At 38.1% G+C, this 20,150-nt stretch overlaps 1 protein-coding gene across 1 annotated transcript in view; it reads right to left on the reverse strand.

Annotated features, from left to right (window-relative positions):
• The window catches only part of DLGAP2 (DLG associated protein 2), a 386,067-nt gene that overhangs the window by 51,941 nt on the left and 313,976 nt on the right, over positions 1-20,150 (reverse strand). The window contains exons 5-6 of the mRNA XM_074154150.1: positions 15,974-16,185; positions 1,136-1,283 (exon numbers count right to left, since the gene is read on the reverse strand). Of these exons, the coding sequence (XP_074010251.1) occupies positions 1,136-1,283; positions 15,974-16,185 (360 nt within the window). The remainder of the gene's footprint in view (positions 1-1,135; positions 1,284-15,973; positions 16,186-20,150) is intronic.

Below are 20,150 nucleotides of genomic sequence, written 5' to 3' on the forward strand. Positions count from 1 at the left end.
TTCTGATGTGTGCTATACAAGATTGTATTTATCCCACATAAATTAACGAGTTTGACTGAAGGGCATTAGTCAAGCGACTAGTCCCTCCCAACTCTCTACAGTCAGTGGAGACTGACGAGCATTTCCAGAGGGCTCTCAGCCCACTTAGGATGTGCATTGTCCTGAAAGAAACTCTTTCACTCCATTAACCACAGAGGAAGCTTTAGTTGTTGCTTCAGTCAAAAGCCTCAAGTTAGATGAGTTGAATCCAGGCCTGAATAGCCATGGAATAAAAATTGAATGTGAGTGAATATAAAATCACTTTAAAAAGATTTTTTTTTAGCATAACCATTGTGTATAATTAGCTACTATATCCTTAGGTGCCTCACTAAATGGTCAAGGAAAAATAAAGTAATACATGTCTGAGAAAAGGGCAGAGCCCACCTGTCATGAAGCAATACAGTGAAGAAATGTCAGGACCAATGAACTTTAGAAACATTGGAAATTTTATGTCAAGTCCTCTGATAAACAGAACATGCACATACTTCATAAGGCTGCTTGCACTTCAGGCCTGATTCAGATCTCACTTCAACGTGAATTAGTACTAACTAACCAACATAAAACCAGCAGGGTGGAAAAATGTCTCTTTTCAGAAGTCCCCATACATAGAATAATTGATGGGACTTAATCTTTCACCTGAGAAGAGTGAGGGATTGAGTTTAGAGATTAATCACTGCTTCTTTGCAGCATAATTATTTCAATCTATATCATTATCTGGCAACCCACATTTACTGAAATCAGAGTAGATATTTTCAGAGGATGTGTATTGTAGGAGTGTGCCCTCTATGCTCAGTCTGAATCTTCTTAACATTTAAATATTTAATATAGACTGAAAATGAAAATACCAGTATTTACATTTTTAATGAAAAATAAATGAAAAATATTACATGTGATAGTGTCCCCTAGCTTCTACCATTCAGTATTTTTCTTGAAATTTTGAGCAAGGGTTACATTTCTTAGAACTGAATTACTTTGACAATTCACATCCTCAGTTTGACATTAATTAAAAAATCCCAAAAAACTAAACCCATCCATTAGTAACAACTCTGGCATCTGTGATTAACCTATAAGAGAAGTTATAACAAGAATTTCCCACCTGACTAACACAGCTGGCCTGACTGAGCGTGCTCACTGCTCTCATATAGCTCTGATTCCTTGAGCGAAACTTTGGGGAATTGTAGTTTGCAGAGGGATCCAGGTTGTGACCCCCAGGCACGTCACTTGCAGTTTGAAGGTAGCTCTGACTACAAAGGAAAGAGGAAGAAAAAAGGAAAGGGTGTAAAACTACAGATGGAATCAATTAGGATACTAAAGACAGTAATTTGTATGAGACTCACAAATCCATTCCCCAGGGTCCAAATCTCTCTCTATATAAAGCATCATAGATCTGTTGTAGTCAAACGCCTTAGCACAAGCAGAGAATGTCTGCAGTTCTGCTACACAGATGACATAAAATTTTAAGTCTTTTCTGTATTTAAACATCATCAATCCTCCTGGCTATTAATGCTGAATTTTACTAAAAGAGAATGTCTAGATCAACAGGAACGAGAACCAGAGCTAAAGCACAAACCAAAGTAACTAAAAATCTTTCTTCATAGATAAAATCTGCTACTTGTCATCTGGTTTTCATCAGGGTGTTAGTCATCGAGACCTTTTATCTTCAAAGGATTGATATATTTTTACAAAAGATCAAAATATCCCATGTTCGGTTAAAAAAGTAGATTAGTACTCAGAGCACCTGCACGAAGCTCTAGAAATGCTTTGCCTGCAACACATCTCCCAGTTTGGAGGACTGGGATATTAGCACCGCGCTGAGCTTTCACTATGAGGGTATGTTAGTCTTCATGTTTTATGCTAAATATATTGGCTATCTTTCATTCCAGGAAAATAAATAAGACTAAGAAAAGAACAGTACTTTGCTTTGAATACAAAATTTTAAAAAATGAAAGTTGCAAACAAGGTTTACCAGAGTTCTCAGAACCTCTGAAAATCAGATTTTAGAAGTCATGTGACACTCGTCCCTAGACATCAGTGCATAAATTTATTAATGTTTCAGAAAATATTGGGTTTTGTGTGGTAAATAGGCAGCCTTTATATTTATTCCTTAAAGGTAGCTTTAACAAAAACACAATTTCTGGGAACAAGAGATTTGTGCAGTTGAACATCTTTCAATATTGGCAATACGGTTATTCCAAGCTGAGCTGTCAGAGTTACTCAGTCCAGCAGTGGCTGTGACACATGCCCAGGCTGTCAGGAATTTCCCTGTGAAGGGGGAAGCTTCCTCTCTGGAAAGACCAGACTACTCAGTGAAGGAGAAAGCCAAAGGTTCAATGCCTGGTGCAAAATGAGGCACAAACGAGGGCCTTCTTTCTTAGACAATATTTATCAAACATTGAGCATGACCATAGGCTGGTGCTTGAGGAAAGACTCAGCCTTCCTCTCTAAGTGGACACAACCTGAGTTTGGGCTGGATGCAGTCCCTGACAAGCTCTTGGGAAGGAATCTCAGACCTTTTATCATGGCTCTGTCTAGAGCAGCAAACGGTGTTGAGCTCCATCTCCCTGTGTGGCCATGTCCATGTCCCGTCCCATCCCATCCTTTGATGTTGGACATGTGATGACCCAAGGTCACTTCTCATCACCAGCTGCAAGAGCAGATGGGATTTTATAGACCCTCCTGACCTTATACTTGGGAGATCTGTTCTCAAGCACTTCCATGTGGCCATCTCAGGGTCAACACAAACACAGCCTGACTTTCTCAGTGCATCTGCCAATAGCTGGGCTACCTGCCCCTCTAAGACAAGCTGCCGCCTTCCTCTTCTTCAGTAAAAAAGGACAATTTTTGTTTTCATCTTGGTGCAAGGCAAGCATTTTTCTGAATTCTTAAGAAATTTCCCTGGAGAAAAAACATTTTTTTCTTCCTCTCTTTATTCAGTGCCTTCTATGGGATACCTCTGAACCTCACAGCAGAGGTAAACTATGTAGAAACTATGCTATAACTGCTAAAGCCAAAATGAAAATGTATGGGATCGATGCAGGCATGTGATCAGAGGTTAATTAAGTCATTACAGTCAAAGTGATTTGCAGATTACGATAGCTGTCTGATAGTGGGTCTAATTTGGTTTTAGATGACGAAAACAACTGTAGCAGCATTTCTTTGTTCCCACAGGTATGAAGACAAATATAATAGATTAGGCGAAGTGGTGTAGAGCCTCCCTATCTGTATTTAGTTGCTGGATGTAACTAAACCTCCTTTCTCTATAGGCAGCAGGCTGATGACTGTCACCTGCTTTGTGTCCTTCTGATTCTTTGCACATGCTTTACTAAATCTATCTGGTATTGTTAATTTTCAAAACAGTTAGATGAGTTCCCTCTGGACCTTCTGCTTGTCATCAGGTGGCAAAGTATGGTATTCTGAGTGCAGACAATTTGCAAAAGAGATGTTTGAGTTTTCTTCATTAAGAAAAAATAGAAGCAATAGAATTAAACTATAAATTATTAATTATTTTACTAACAACTTAAAAATTAATTACTTTAAACTGGCTCCTAATAACTGTCTCCTTTGCTAAGTAATGCTCAACAACCCAGTGTTTCATTATGCACATACCGGTTCCTTGTGACATATTGCTATCATTAAATACAACCAACAATTTCTACAGCAATAATTTATTAGGGAAAGAAAGCCAGTATTCCATGGTACTGGTAAGGAGCTGAATTCTGATGGATGAGTTTGGACATTACCTGATAGTTAAATAATTTTTCATTTATCAGAGATGAGGAATTAACTCATAGGACTGTAGCAAAATAAAAGGAATGTTACATATATTAGGCTGTAAAAGCAATTTCACATACATTTGATTAATACTTTGAAATTTTTCTGATAAAAAGAAATCATTAGTTTTCACGTCTAAGATATAGACTCAAAGTTATCTTCTAGGATAAATGTGTCAATGCATGGTAAAAATGACGACCTTGCTATAAATGTGATCCAGACCAAAACACCATAGATCCAAAAGTTACATGGGGAGGTTGCTCTCAAATGTCATTATCTATTGCTCAAGGAATTTTCATGCTTGTCAACAACGCTACAAAATACATACCAAATGTGACATTGGTAAATGCTGTTGTTTTAGGGACATCCACTCCATCTATAAGCATAGGAACAAAATTCTTAACCCCAATTTCCAAAGCACCACTGCTCTATCACTTTTATCAAAGAAAGTAATTTTCTTTTACGGTCTGTAGTAGATGATCTTATATCTCAGCTGATTACTGAAGAAGGGCAAGATGAGCATGAGCACATGAGATGGTTTGACAGTTCATTTCCAGGACCACAAAACAAAACAAATACTCACATTAACATCAAGGAGGTGACTCTAAAGTTCGGTACTATGGAAAAGGAGAAATAGAATGAGACTAATAGGAAGAACTAAATTGGATGTCAGTTCTCTTTCCACTGCTTTTCCAAAAAGACAAGATCTTAGGAATTGATTCCCCTTTAAAAACTTTTTTGCCCTCAAGGATTGCTTTCTCTTTTTGATTGGCTTCAGAGGAAGTCCAGGGCAGCTAGGAAGAGGTCTTAAATTTAGTGAGAAGTATCTTAGCTGCAAGCAAGACTCAAAGCCCAGAGAAAATTTTGGGAATAAGGCAGTCCCATGTAATGACCTTGCAGCTCTTGAGAACGTCTACTCTAAAAGCAAAGCTTTAGGACTCCCACTGAAGACAGCTAAATTTATAACAGCACTTTCAGTGCTCAGAAAATTCAGTGTATTCAGGGAGGAAATAATACTGTTCTGTAACCACATAGTGAGCTATAGCATAGCATGCTTATCTGGGACAGTATATCTGATAGTATATCTGGGATAGCATGTCACCCTGATGTTGGGTGAATGGGAAAGAGGTTAGGCTGCATAGTCCAACAGGAAAATTAGAGAATAAGGGAAGAGGCAGCAGTCCAAAAAACAGTTCCCGCTTAGCAGTTTCTAAGAGTCTTGCATCACAGCTTCCCTTTTCTTGCATTCCTCTAGTCTGCAAAAACTCATGCCTCTGTATCCAAATCTCATATTCCCTGCTGCTCCTATCTGAAAGCTGCCTCTTCCTCCAGCCTCAGAACTTGCATTATAGCTCTCCTTCATTCTTGGCCAACCCAGAACCTAATCCTTACTGTTCCCTAGTATCTTCTTAATTCTCAGCTCAGAGTTGTCCTGCTCAAGATCTTCCAAAACACCACCACAGAAGCCAGCATTCGGCCACTTATCCTACTTCTGCCCTCTGCAGATTTCAAAAGTATCCTTAACACCCCTATCTGTCAGCAGAGTCCAGCTCACCCCTGCTACAGCCATCTAATCCTACTCCCTCACCGGGGACATTGGCTTTCACAAAAGCACACTCTTCTACTTCTTGTACAAACTAACTATTCTTGCCTGCACCTCACCAAGAATACAATTTAATAACAGAATGGGGGAAAACAAATGCTGGAAAATACCTGTTACTTAAGCCATAGAAGCAGCAAGATGTGCTTAAAAAAAAAAAACCCAACAAAAACCCATAAAACCAAAAAGATCCAACCATCCAACCAACCAACCAACCAAAACAAAAAGAAAACTAAAAGGGACTATTTTTTCCACTCTGACTCCAGGAAACAAATTTCCTTCTGTGTTTTTCCATGTCTCGTAGCCATCCTTAACAGGACTCAGTACAGTGAAAATGTAGGAGGAAGTTTAAGTTTACTTATATTGTAATCAAAAAGCATTAGATAACGTTTGTCAAGATATTTCAGGAGATGGAAAAGCACATCAACATCTCCTTATCTTTTCCCCACTTACACCATTGTAACAGAAAACCTGTAAAACTAGAGAGCTATTTAGAACATGTTTTAATGAAAGGAATAATCATGTAAACTAATCCAATAGCTGCAATCAAGCATTAACTAAAGATAAGGGAAGGACTCTTGCTTCCTCATCTTTAGCTACCTATTATTTAGCCATCTATTTCATAGAATCATAGAATGGTTAGAGTTGGAAGGGACCTTAAAGAACATCTAGTTCCAACCCCCCTGCCATGGGCAGGGACACCTCCCACTAGAGCAGGTTGCTCAAAGCCCCATCCAGCCTGGCCTTGAACACCTCCAGGGATGGGGCATCCACAACTTCCTTGGGCAACCTGTTTCTTCAAAAGGAGTAAGATGCTTACTTTAGTTTATAGACAGCAAATAGCTAAGTTTGGGTTGTTTTTTTTTTTCCTGCATTCCATTGTTTTATATAACTTTTGGGAAGTTTGTATGACCACAGATAGTGTCTGAAGCAGCCCAAAGAATTCCGTGCATAGTGCTGTGGGATTTGTGGCATTCCTGTTGTGGTCTGTAGCACAGCACCCTGCACCACTCACTTGAAGTCTATCACTTTTTGCAGCACTCAGCCCATGCTTTGTTGTCACTGAGTTCAGATGCTAATGAACACCCAGGACATGTTTCCTGAAGCCTCTTGTCATTGCTGTATGAAGAGTATTACTGTTAGCTAGAATTACAACACGCAGTACTGTACCATGACTTATGCAACCGTTGCAGAAGACAAATCTTTTTGTCATTTGGTGAAAAGATAGCTATGATATTAAAACAACATGGTTTCACTTTTAGGACACCTTCAGATATGAGATTCAGAGGCTGACATGGTTTTACAGCTTATAGCTAAGCCATGATCAAAACAAAATAAAGAAACTCCCTAATTTCTCCATGAAAATTCAGATTTTTGAGCAGCAGTACTTGATAGTAATAACAACGGTAGTAGCAGTGTGGGGTGTATGACTCCTGAGAAAGGGATTTCTGTCGCGCTTTTATTTTCTTTTCCTGTCTGTATTTTATTTTCTAATAAGTGGCTGGTATCATGTACTTTGTCATAAAACTAATACCTTTGCTTAAAAAGTATGAACATGATGCCGACAATGCAGCAAATGTCATACACTTGCCAAGGTCATTCCTTGATCTACCCACATTTGAAATAGTGATCACTCCCCAGAGTACCTGTTCTCTGTCAAATGTTCAGCCACCAGTGCACCCTGGGTCAAGAAGGTACCAAAAGTGAATTAAAATCTTCCTAGGCCTCTAAAAGTTGCAGGAAGAAAGTCACCTTCTGACTCTGAATGAGTCTAACAGGTTTATTAAGGGAGCAGAGATAAAGAAAGTCCATTTTCCATCAAATTAATTTTTGGAATTGTAATATTCTAAAATCGTACATTTTATTTTCATGATCATGCCTGCATTTGTCCAAAAATCTGAGAATGAATGGGAACATTAAAGAAAGTACAATCACTTCTGTTTAAATCAGTATATGCAATTCAGAAGTATCATTCTGGGACAAAAAGATAAAAATTGTAAAAGAATTCATCTTGGGCACCTAAAAGGGAAGTGCATTAGGATTAGCAAGGTAGTATAAGTTATCAAACCCTATTTTATTGAGAGATTTGCATTTCAATGGATATTCATTTCTCTATCTGGATCTATCTTAACTATGTCTTTGTAGGTACATGAAATAACTCATCGACCAGAATCTAATGATTAAGCCTAGCTAGCAGTGCCATTGTACAGCAGCTGCAAGTCATACTGTGTCTCTGTGGATCCCTGCTGAAGTCAATAGAGCTCTGCAAAGGGGCACAGATGTGCCTGCGTGCAGCCCATTGGAGAACTCAGAGTATAGACATTAAGTCTGATTCTCCCTTCAGAACAGCACAGTTAGTTGGGTTCTTTTAAAAACAGAAAGTACACATAAATCTGGTGAATTTATCTGTAGTGAAGAATTTCTTTTCCAGTCTTTGCCAGACTGGAGCTTCTCTGTGATCAGTGTTAGATGTGAGAATTTGGGCCAAATTAAATTTTTAAGGTGCCTATATTTTTCATCATTCATCCATAGCCTTTTTTTTAAAAAGGTGCCTGAAAGATATTGAACATTTGATTTATTACAGGAATATGTTAGGAAAGAGGTGGAGACTGCTGTTTCCATCCTTATGAAATGCCTACTAGTCACTGGTAGGAGAGAACCTTTCTCGTCAGGAATTATTTAGGGATTTTGTGCAAAACGAACCAGAAGAGAATGAGGGGAAATCACCTGGAATAGTTTAACAGTCTGGTGGTTTGATCACTCCTTGCAAAGATACAGAGGATGTAGGCTCAATCAAGCCTGTACGCCAAATCACAGAGAATGTGCATGCAATACAAGAAGTCCGACGTGGGAAATCTAAACTCAGAGCTATTGTTTGTAAGAGGTGACAGATGTGCACATATAGCTAATCCTAAAAGTCTTGTTCCAATATCCTATTTTGAGCTTGCCCTGGAGAGTAGACAGCGAACTGGTCAGCAACAACAAAACTCAGGCAGATGTTATGGCAAAAACTTGGAGGCATTTAAAGCATCATGTAGCAGTTCATTAAAAGGATCTGAGGATCTAAGCAGACCTCAAATATTGCATGTTCCTAAATCCCTTTATGGAAATGAAATATTCATCATTTTCTTCAGAAAGCTATCTTGCTTTTGGTACATATACATGTACAAATGCAAAAAAAAAAAATCACCATTAGGTAAAGCAATGTAGACTACAGACCATCAGGACTCAGTAAAGCATATGAGCATGAGCTTAATTTAAACATACATGTAAGTCCATTAAAGTCAATAGGTCTTAAGCAAATAAGTGAATTTCTTATACTGAAGTTGAAGACATTAATGAGGCTATGTAATTTCTGGAGAAAAAATAGGGTTGAACTGGCAGAAGTGAAAATTTACACATTATTTCTGCTTTTTAACCAAAAGCACCTTAATCTTCAAATCCTTGCCTAAAGAAGTGTTTCTACACACATACTTTATAGTCTCATTTAGCTTTTATTAAGAACTAAACAAATGAGAAAAGCAGCTCTTGATCCTCTTCAAATAAAACGTAAAACTAACATATTTGTTGAAAGCAGAATGAATAAGCACCAGAAACATATTTTCTCTTGAATCTCAGTATTTGTGCTTGTGAGGCTGGCCTGAATCTTACTGCATTTTCACCACAATCCATCACATAATTGCCTCTTTCTGACAAAAGCCTGTTTTATTCCTGAGAAGACCCTGCACTCCGTTCAGAGCCTAAGGATCCCCCTCCCATCCCTAATCCAGGGTGATACCTTTCAGCCCTACAACATCAAGCTGGTTTTTGGTACAATGAGGCAGGACATCGGGGCTTAAATACTCCCTGGGTTTCACACTATGCTACGTCTAAGAGAACCAGGTGCCTAACACTGCTTAAGAGCATTTCCTACTATTCTGCAAAGGAAGAAAGGATGGGGACCATCTTCTGACCCTGTAAAAGATACTTCCTAGGTAGTCAGATGACATCAGCATTCCCTCTTAACCCTGTGGACTAATCTAACCCAGATCTTATTGACTGCAGCAGAGAACACTATCACTGTGCCAGTGGCCCACTGATTGCATTATTAGTTGATAAGGCTTTGTAATTAGCCCTCAAACTCTCCTCAGTAAATCTCCAATTTCACCCCTCAGAGACTCTGAGTAGACACTACTACACTATAGGGCCTCAGAAAGCTACTAATGAAGTGTGTAATGAGGCTTTTTAAAGTCAGAAGATTGAGGAAAAAAACAAAGATAAACAAAAAGCATACAAAAGATGACGGTTACTTTTCTAGTGATTTTTCCCATCTCTTCTGTTGAAAATATTTCTCAGGAATGGCTTCAAAACCATACCTAATTTGAAATGTGGAAGAAGAGTTAATGGTAAATTGAAATTTACCCTTAAAAATTAAAAAAGGCTTGCATCACTGGCGTGCAGCAATGGATAGGATTGAAATAGAACAATAATTTCTTTAGCAAGGAAGCTGTTCTTAAACTCTCGGTCTGTGACCTTTTTTGCAGTACACGCACTCCTCCACACATGGACGCTTACCTACAGCCTGCAATATCAAGAATTCTCTCTGTTCACTTACCAAGTGGTATTTGCCTAGGAGAAACACCCACAAATTTGTCCATCGCTAAACGATATAGCGTTGGCACTGCCATGAGCAAAGATGGATGAAAAGACAGAGGTTTGGTCTGATGCAGCACTTCCAAACTTCTCATTTGGGTTTCACTTTCTCATGCTGTAAGTGTGCTACGGTAAGCACAAATGGTTACAAATGGTAGTAATATTTTTTTTAATAGAGATTTCCCACATGTCTTAGAGGAGCCTGTGCTATTCCATGATTTCTCTGAGCCAAGGGCTGTCAGATCTTCTTGTTGCTGTTTAACCGTCTTGCTGTGTGCTTTGGTAACGTTTTTGTTGCTCCACAAGAGTCTGGAGAACAGAACATGTGGACATGCCTCAAGTCATAGCCCAGATATTCTTTAAGTCAGCATAAGTTATTATGGCCACAGAGAGATGCAATCTCTCACTCTGAAAAGGGAAAGGGCAGGCAAAGGTTATTTTTAATTCAGATGACTGCTTTGATCTGGTTTACTATACCAGGTCCCAAAAACCACTTGTGTCGTGACCATTTCAGATCATACTTAGATATATTAGCTTAAACTACTGAAAAAAGTGGTTTTGTGTTGAGGTACCGGACTGTGAAGTAGGGTGGCTGAAGCATAAACATGCATTGTGCTCTTCAAGTGTGCTGTGGGCTTTAATAACATCCAATGCAACCATGTTAAGCATCTGAAGGGGGCACAGCTGCTTCCTCTGTGAACCTGACTCTGAGTTTGACACGCTCACTTCCATAGAGGGGCCAAAACCTAGCAGAAGTTTAGATGGAGAATATAGCCAGACAAATCAAAGCACCACTGGTACTATACTGTGGCAGTCCACCAAATAAGTTGTGCTATGACAGATTTCCTTCCTCATTGAAACCTTACATTTTTGTACTACCTGTCTGCTCACGTGCCTTTCTGCCTGCTCACCCATCAGCTTAAGGTACCTGGAGTACCAGCTGCCACTAGAGGGTCACAAAACAACAGTAGACATTGCTGCCACCGATTGTATTTTATTGTAGCTTAACCTATTCCATCCTCGTGTTTGCAGCATCAAGTTTCCCATGAGTCACTTCAGAGGGTAATGGAAAACTTCAGCACAGCACGACTACTATTCATTTGCGTGAGTGATACCAGTATGATCTTCAAATAGAGTGTGTTAACTTTGGGCTAAATGCTATTGTTATGCCTTTTGACTAAATGGTTAGACAGTTTTCAGAGTCTTTTACAACACTTCAAAAAAGACATACCGAAAATGGAACTTGCTATTTCTACAGTGCTATCCTGTTCATTTACATAATCGGTATATTAAGTACTCTTTTCCCGAAAATGAGAAGCATCAAAGAACCGGAACATTATCTTCAGTCATAGAATTGTTTTTCCATCATATACATAATCCAAAATTCTTGTTTTCTTTTCAGCTTTCCTTTCTGGTTCCCAGTGTCTCTGATGCTTCCATCTCTCAGCTTCACTCATTTTTGTCACAAATACAGAGAAATGACATTTACTAGGTTGGAAGGATACCCTTACAAATCATGTGGGTCAGTCTCTCTTCCAGGACTGCACAAAACTTTTTTAGGATAAACATTCCCTTTGTTTCAGCTACCAGTTCCATAAACTCTTCAGCTATTTTGACCTTTACTGTAATGAAAATACCTAGCAGCACGCTACCTACCCTCTACAAGCTACCTTCTGCCAACTACATTCCAACAGTTTAAGTCCAACCCCAGTGGCATCACAGCATGGCAGAAAACAATGGACTAAATTGAAAGGGCTTACATTTCACCTCCAGAAGACCTGTGTTTGTTCATAGGATACCAAAACTGACATCCAAAAGATTTTGTATGTCTAAGCATAACGCAAAATAAAATAAAAAAATAATAAAAAAGTTTAATACTTTTTTTTTCTCCTGGGACTGCTAGGAGTCAAAATAATTTCCACAATAAATGGGATTGCTGGCACTGTTCCAAGAAAGAAAAAAGTTGGAAAGGAAGTAGATTCAAGTATGTGTCCTGTCTCCACCACAGCAAGCCTTATTGCATTATATTTCACTCAAATGCAATTTAATAATAATAATAAATTACACTGGCCTTCAACTTAATGTTATAGGACTAAGTAGTGCAACATACCATTTAGTCCTTTGAAACAGCATTCACAAAGAAAGAATTGAAATCCATTTATCTTCAGTGAGTCATCTAGGTATTTAGGTGCATTTAATTTTTGAAAAATCCAGCAAAATTTCAGTCACTTCGGCTATAGCTACTTTCAGAAATAAGCCAGGTCCATTACCTGACCCTTCGGCCAACTGACCTGTAGGGTTAAACTTTCTTATCCTATAGAGAGGGTGGCTGCATCCCACAGACTTAGTCCCTGAAACGTGCCTGGGCACTATCTAGAAGAACTATCTAGGTGGCCTGGGCTGGTAGCGGGCTGGGGATCATGCTGGCTGTGCTACCAGTTTGACTCACCAGAGCTGGTGATCAGATGGCAGTGGTTGGGCACATGTCCTGCTTCTACCATCTGCCTAGAACAGCAGTGGTCAGACCCTGCACTTCTTTTTTATTCCCACCTGGAGTAAAATATACTCCTTTCCAAGAGTAATTTAAAAGAAATTATTTCAGAATTTTAATGTTTCTGTTAAATCAGTTACATTTACCTATTTGTCTGTTGTTAAATAAAATTATTTATTCAGATACAAATATGCATTTTTATTGTCTATGAATTTTTAATGTGCAATTTGCTGAATCTTTGAGCAACAAAACCCAACAAAACAGGGGCTTACTTTTGCGAAAGTAGAAACAGAATTTAAATGGGAAAAAAATCCTTGTAAAGATGCCTGATACAACTCAGAGGAGAAACACGCACACGTGTCAAAGGTTTGTTGAAGGTTAAGTGAAGGATTTTCTAGTTTTCGTTTTATCTTACTCAGGATGGTGAAAGAGGCTCATTCTTACGAATCCCATCTACATACATTTTGCAGCCAATGCATGTTTTTATACTGCCAAACCTATCAATATTCAGGTTTTGTTACAGGTTTGCTGCTGCTCTGTCAGCCCCCAGTTCTGAGCTATCCTTTCCACTCAAGCAGAGAACTAAGAGAGTATAAGCCCCATTTTATTTCTGTGCATTAGCTCCCTCCACTCTGGTAAACAAGCTAAAAAGCCAGCTAATGCAGCTGACATCTTGAATTATGTGATTTCTCGTAATACATGCCAGAAATGCTATTCAGCTCTGCTATACATGCAGGAATGCTGTTCAAAACCTTGGCTTCTGGCTCAGCAGCGTGATCTGCAGTGCAAAGGGTACTCAGCATGCAATAGGGATTTCTGAGGAGGGCGAAGGAAGGCTCCATAACCATCATCTCTTGCTATGTCCTTCATAGAAATCAACCAGACAGAAAAGGTAACAACAGTAACAGGGAGACAGAGACGTACTGGGAGGAGATGGCTTGTGGTGAAAACCCAGGTTTAGGATCAGCTCTGTATTCCTGTGAGAAAAGAAATTTTCTGTCTGCTTAAGGGCGGCTGAAACTTGCAGATTTTTGCAAGAAAGACATACAACAACCAGAATAGTTGTCACATTTCTGCCTGAAGTTCACTGAAAAAAACCACATACATTAGGCTGGGAGATTCAAGGCGCTGCCCCTCAGTTTGAGGGAAAAAACCAAGGATTTAAAAGATATCTGCCAGCAGCAGCCTCACTGCTTAATTATTCCTCGTGCAGTGCTTGCAACAAATTCTCAACAGAGCCCCTAATAAAATTTCGCAGTATTACAAGAAGCTTCCTCCTTTTCCGACTGCAGTTAGTGGTAACTATGCCATTAAATCCTTTGGGACCATGAACAGGCACAGCTGTCAGCCCCAGTGTACTGCATCAGCATCGCACCCGTTTGTTAATCAATTCTGTTTTGAGTGGCGCACTTGCAATACATGGAAAACTGACAGAAGACACACCATTTGGTATTGACCTGCTAGTAACCACCTGCCTTCAGCATTTAACAGATCAGAAAGGCTTTTTTCTTGAAACACGTTCTTAGTTTGAATACGCATGCCTAGATGCTGTCTGGACCTGTTCACAGGCTGTGGGAGTCTAGGGCAGGCACTGAGACATGCCACTCAACGGAAAATTCATGCTGTTGTCTACGTTCACTTGGGGAAGGCCCAACCATAGCCAAACCCAAATAACAGAATACAATACGTTTTATTTGGTTTAACTATTTGGAAAGTTAGAACTGTCTCTGAGAAAAGATTTTAGTTTATGGTGCTAGTATGGATATGACATACCCTCCAAAACAGGATGGCTGCATCCAAACTGCCTTCTGGGAATGATCTCTGGTCTACACCAATGCCCAGAACATGGCCAGGACAGTGCTAATGGACCCAGGTGACAAGTCTGCCGAGGACCACTCCAAAACCTCAGTGTATATGGCCAGCTTTCTATGTTCTGGAAATGTTTAATTTACCAGCAGGAAGACAGCTGGTCGATGTGTGGAAGCCGGAGAAAGTCGATTATCTCCTCTTTCCCTGTTGCCTTCAGAAGGGTCACTCTTAACAAGCTGCAGAGGTTACATCACTCTCCCTTAGCAAGTCTTATCCCACAAGTCTCAATCTCATCCTTTCATCTTTGGAAATCAGCCAGGTACAGCCTGCCAGCAATACTTATGCTATAGGCCATGTTTTCATCATTGGAACTAATATTGTAGGAAATCCTTCAGATTTAAGTTCAGAATTTAGTTCAGTTGCCCAAACATAGGTCTCTGGCACCCTTTGAGATTCCATAAAGTATCTTGCCCAGATTTTCAGTTGCCAATCGAGAGCAGAGACCTAGCAGATTTGTTGCATGGTACCCCAGAAATCTTACAGCAGCTCATGGTACAGATGCATTTGTTTGTGCATCTGAATTGAGCCTACAGAGATACGTGAGCAAGCTATACCAAACAATATAGTTGTAAACTGTTCTCTTTGGGAATAGTGAAAGTTGGTGGTTTTCTTCCAGATTACAAACTAAACAATTAAATTGAATTAAGCCAAAAAGGATTTTTGCCTAAGGTTTTTTTTTGTTTGTTTTATGGAAAGGTGAGTCACTATGGTATACTATACATGCTATTACCTACAGAACAATAAACAACCTTTGATCAAAGGTTTCACTCTTAATTTCTTCATTTTATGTATCTCCCAGGCAAAAAGATCAATTTTCTAAGCTGTGAGAAACACCCAGTCACATTAATAGAAGCTGCAGATCTGAAATCAGGCTAACACTTTGAAACTGTCTTCAGAAGTATACCTACAGTTTAGTTATAAAATGATATATTGAAAGGATAAAAAGGAGAGAAAAATAAAGATCTATTGGAAAACATATATAACTACATACTTTCGAATAGTTTTAAAATTTGCTTTAGTTATTTAATAGGCCATATTATATGTAGTATGAATGAAAAAAAACCCCATTCAAACAAAACCCTCCACGGGTTTAAATGAGTATGATACAGTATAGCTGATACATAAAGCATTGTATCAATAAAAAAGTGTAAGATGTCAAATATATGATACAATTATATATTTGTTATTAGGCCTAGTATAAAATAGAGTGTATTTTCTATTTCAGAGAAAGCTATGATATAACAAATAATTATAATATAAAACAATCCTTCTAGAGAAGAAATATTCAGAATTTTAAACTTTTAGTAAAAATACAGATATATTTCCTTTAGTAAACATAACAAACTCTTTCTGAAGTAGCAGGTTTGCTACATGGATGGAAGAAGATGGCAGTTTTTCATCCAGCAGCCACAAGAAACTGTAGCTAATTTAAAACGAAGACACAAAAGTTAGCTTTATAAGTACGGTATCATATTTTCTCAGGGACACTGACCACCACCAGTAAGACACAAAGAAAAATTACACCATGGCAACTTTCAGAAAGGTGTATAACATGGTACAGTGAAACTTACTTTTGATGATCTCCCAGTGGTCTTTGTCCAATGGATTTTAATAACGACTCTGGTCGAACCGTTAATTTTGGTGACGTCTTGGGGCTAGTATCAGAGTCACCACTTTCTTCATCTCCCATTGCCTTAATGTAGCTCCCACTTCTCATTCTTCTGCAGGGGATCTCTTCGTCTTTCCCACCAGCTGGGTATCCTCCCCATTCATCCTGAGGTACCTAATGGAGTCCACAAAACACACATGCGAAATGTGAATTATTCTTTTCATATATTTAAATACTTACTTCTGTTTTTCATTTTACAAAGACAAGTCATAAATTTTTTATTCTTCAGAAACAGATCATTTAGAAAGCAAGTTCTAAGGTCCCCAAATGATTTAATTCCAACTTCAATATTGGAAATTTTCAGTTTATAAATGTTGGAACCTAAGGAACAATCAAGTCATGGCTTGTGAGCCGAGTTGCAATATCTATTTGCAGATGTGCTCTTAATTGCAGTAAGTAGTTTAGCTTAACCTCTTAAAAGTTTGCACACACATTTTCAGCTGAGAAACAGTAAGTTGATCAGGTGTCTCAAACCTAAAACTCATTGAAAGCTGAGCACTTCAGAGTCTTTTACCAACTCTCCTTACATGGGGCTTTGGCTGCTTTTCAGGAAGATGAATGAAGTATTTAAGTTAAACCAAGCTGTGATTTTGGCATAAATGTTAGGATTCTGATTTAGGGCAAACTTCTGTGAAAAAAAAATGCAAATGTGGCAATTTTTCTTTTTTTCTTATTTAGAAACTGCAAAATAGTTCATCGAAGTTGTAACATATCAGGAACGTAGCTAGTTAATTATTAATACATTTAGTTGAAGCTGCTTCCATGCAGCTGAGGTGGTTTTTCAAATAGTTAAGACTGGTAGTCAGATAACCCACAGCTACTGGACGGGTATCTCTCTGCACTACAAACCGAGAATTGAGCAGGAGTAGATTTTCCAATCCAAAGTGAAATCAGCCTTGTTTTAAGACTTATGGATAAACTCAGCAAGCCTGTCTCTGCCAGTTTTGCTGATTCTTTGCTTTTTGTTTAATCTTCCACGATGCTGAGTCCTCTGGTCCTAATCCAGAAACACACTTAAGCATTTACTTAACTTAAAGGATATAAGCAGCTCTCTGAAATCCATTATAATGACTCATGGTTAAAAAGAAGGATGTGACAGAATACATCAGTGGACCGGAGCTGATGCACTTGGCAGCACCAAATCCTTTATAAACATAATGACTTCATATATATTAAACAGTACAATGGCATTATTTACCAATATACTATAAATCTGAACTTCCAGTTAAACATATATTAAGGAGTTTCTGCAAAGCAGGATATCTAATGACGACTTTCAAATCAAGCATATTTGAGACCTTCTACAGGGAGAGCTCACTGCAGAGCTGGAGCAAAGGCTCCCATTGGTTTCAGCAGTCTTGGAAAGGGGATTTAACTACCACACTCTGCCATATTTACATCCCTTTCAAGATACACGTATTAGCCACACACCAGGTGAACAGACCTGGTGCTTTGAGTACCAAAAAGGGATTAAGGGGCAAATGAAGTTTTAAAAGGGGGTGAACAAGTCAAGATAGAGATCTTAAATTAAAGAAACAATCTCAGGAGAGAAAAAAGAGAGACTGAAGACGAAGTCAGATCAGAAGAGATGAAACAGATCACACAGATCAGAAAAATGTTAGAGACAAATACCAGAGAAAAAAATTATAAGTTATATTCTTATACAAAGTAATAGGACAGAGCATGAATCTAAATGAAATATGGGTTAGATCATGCAAAGAAATAAACTTTATTCAGCTTTGGGTGGTGATTGGAAAGGGAGCATGAAAAATATTCCCAAATCTGAAGCCCATAAATGAGATACGTCTTCCTCATTTCTTTTCTAAGACCTAACATGTATGAGATTAAAGTTGGAGGAAGGTTTTTTGAGATTTTTGAGATTCTAGGACACCTAAGAGGTATTTACATATACTCATAGTTGTAATAGCCAGACTGCTAAAATAAACAAAATAATATTTTCTTAAGATTCTTTTTTTTTTTTAATCCACAGCTGGCAACACCATTAACTGGAAAAATTTAAATTAGAGAGCTATATTAAGAAAAATTAATTGATATCATACAGACATACTCTCACTTTTAAATCTTCTTTATTACTTGTATGTCAGCATAGCTAAAAACAGAATCCAAATGCTGAAAAAACATTTATTGGCATCTACATAGGCATTGTGAGCTACACTGTAATTTTCTGTACGAAAGCTGAGCTATTAAGTTCAGTTTTAATATTCTTTTTTCAAAAAACTCATAACTTTTTCATAGAATAATTATTTTGGCTTGAAATTTCTTTCCTATATTTTAGCTTGAAGATAATTAAATAGAAAGTTTAAAAAGACATCGATCAATAACCTTTTTCTTACCCAAATGCAAAAATGATTAGTTTCTCAACTTCCTTTTGTCTGAAATTCCATATTCACATAAGTAGATAAGGAATGGATTTAAATGAGTAAACACAGGCTTATTTATTGATTGAAGTTGAAATCTTACTTTAATAGATAGGAATGACTGATTTTTTTACATTAAAGTATCTAAAAAATTAAGTTTCTTTGTTGTGATAAGGACCTTCATGAAGACAAATCTTACATTTACGTGTCTTACTATTTTTGTTGATTACATTTCTTTTGCTTTCTGAATTCCTAAGTTAAATGAATTCTCATAAAAGCTAAAAACTGAAGAAGCCCTGTTCCATTTGTGCTTGTGATGTATTCATGGTACACACAAACACACCAAGAATTCCTTTCTAATCAGAGTAACTTGTTGACTATCACAGAAGCATTTATGATTGAAAAAAAACATTACTCACAATTAAAATATGTGTATATTTTTACCCTTGAGCCATTCAAAGGAGCAGAATACAATGAATACAAGGAAAGTGCTTCTGGAGCCTGGCAAACAAATTTGACAATGTGTTCTCTCAGAAGGTTTCGTTCAGAGCCTAGGAAAACAGCTGGAGTCCTGTTGCTGTCTTCAAAAGCCAACAAAAGGGCCCTTGACATTGTTTTTCCTGGTGAACTGAGATCAGACACAAAATTCAAGTCCCAGTTTGATCTGGCTCATCATTTACTTCAGCTGATAGGTTAAATACTTGGAAACATCTTTCCAAATCCAGGCCATCTCAGACCCCAACAAAGCTTCAAAGAGAAGCAGAAGTATTATACTAGTGCAGGAAAGATTTTTATTTTAAAAATCAACAAAATGTTTAACAGCATATGTACAGGTCATTAAATATATATTTTCCAAAACATGAAAAGGGCTTTGCAGCTAGTAGAAATGCTCTCTTACAATAGTTACCAGCCCCTGAAATTCCCATCTGCAGGGCTTGCAGCTGCTAATTAGGAATAATTACCCTAATTATCTACTTGCATATAGTGATGAGTGCTGATATTTATAATGTCTAAAAAGGCCTTCCTCCTGTTCTAGATGTTAACATGAATCCTTGTATATGCAGCTTCTATCCACAGCGGAGTTAGACTGCATATTACCATATGAATTTCCTTTTGTAAGAGCAACGAGCTGACAAAGTCTGGATCTTTTAATGTAATTTTGTCACCGGCTGCTGATTTGGTTATAACTATTACAGAAGATGATGAGACTCTCTCATAAATTTCATGCACTAATGCTGTGAGGAGCACAACCAGGTTCAGGTAATTTGGGTTCTTTTAATTGTTCTGCTGCTGATTCAGAGTGATATCTTACCTTAGTCACCTAGGGCCAATTTTATTTAAGCACCTGGTACCTAAAACTTACTATGTTTTATGGAGGTGATCCTGAGAATGAACTCCAAAACCTTAGGTAAGACACCATAAAAAGTACTTAGGAAAGTTAGTTCCTTCAGAGTAGTATCCAAAAGGAACCAAAAGGTCACTTTAGTTAGCAACCAAAATGCAAAGTGTGAAGAAAAATCTCAAACGCTTCTTCTTTCTTGGGTTTATTGTATCTCATTAGAGGCAGCAGAAAGGCCTTTCTGTCATTTGCCTTTCACAGCCTAAAACCATCTTCTGAAAAACACATTCAGATGTTTTTTTTGAACAACTGAGCAGCCTTATTCTTTCCCTCCATGACAAAACAGCTGTGGAAGTGGGAAA

This window comes from Numenius arquata, chromosome 9, assembly GCF_964106895.1.
Source record: "Numenius arquata chromosome 9, bNumArq3.hap1.1, whole genome shotgun sequence".
NCBI lineage: Eukaryota > Metazoa > Chordata > Aves > Charadriiformes > Scolopacidae > Numenius > Numenius arquata.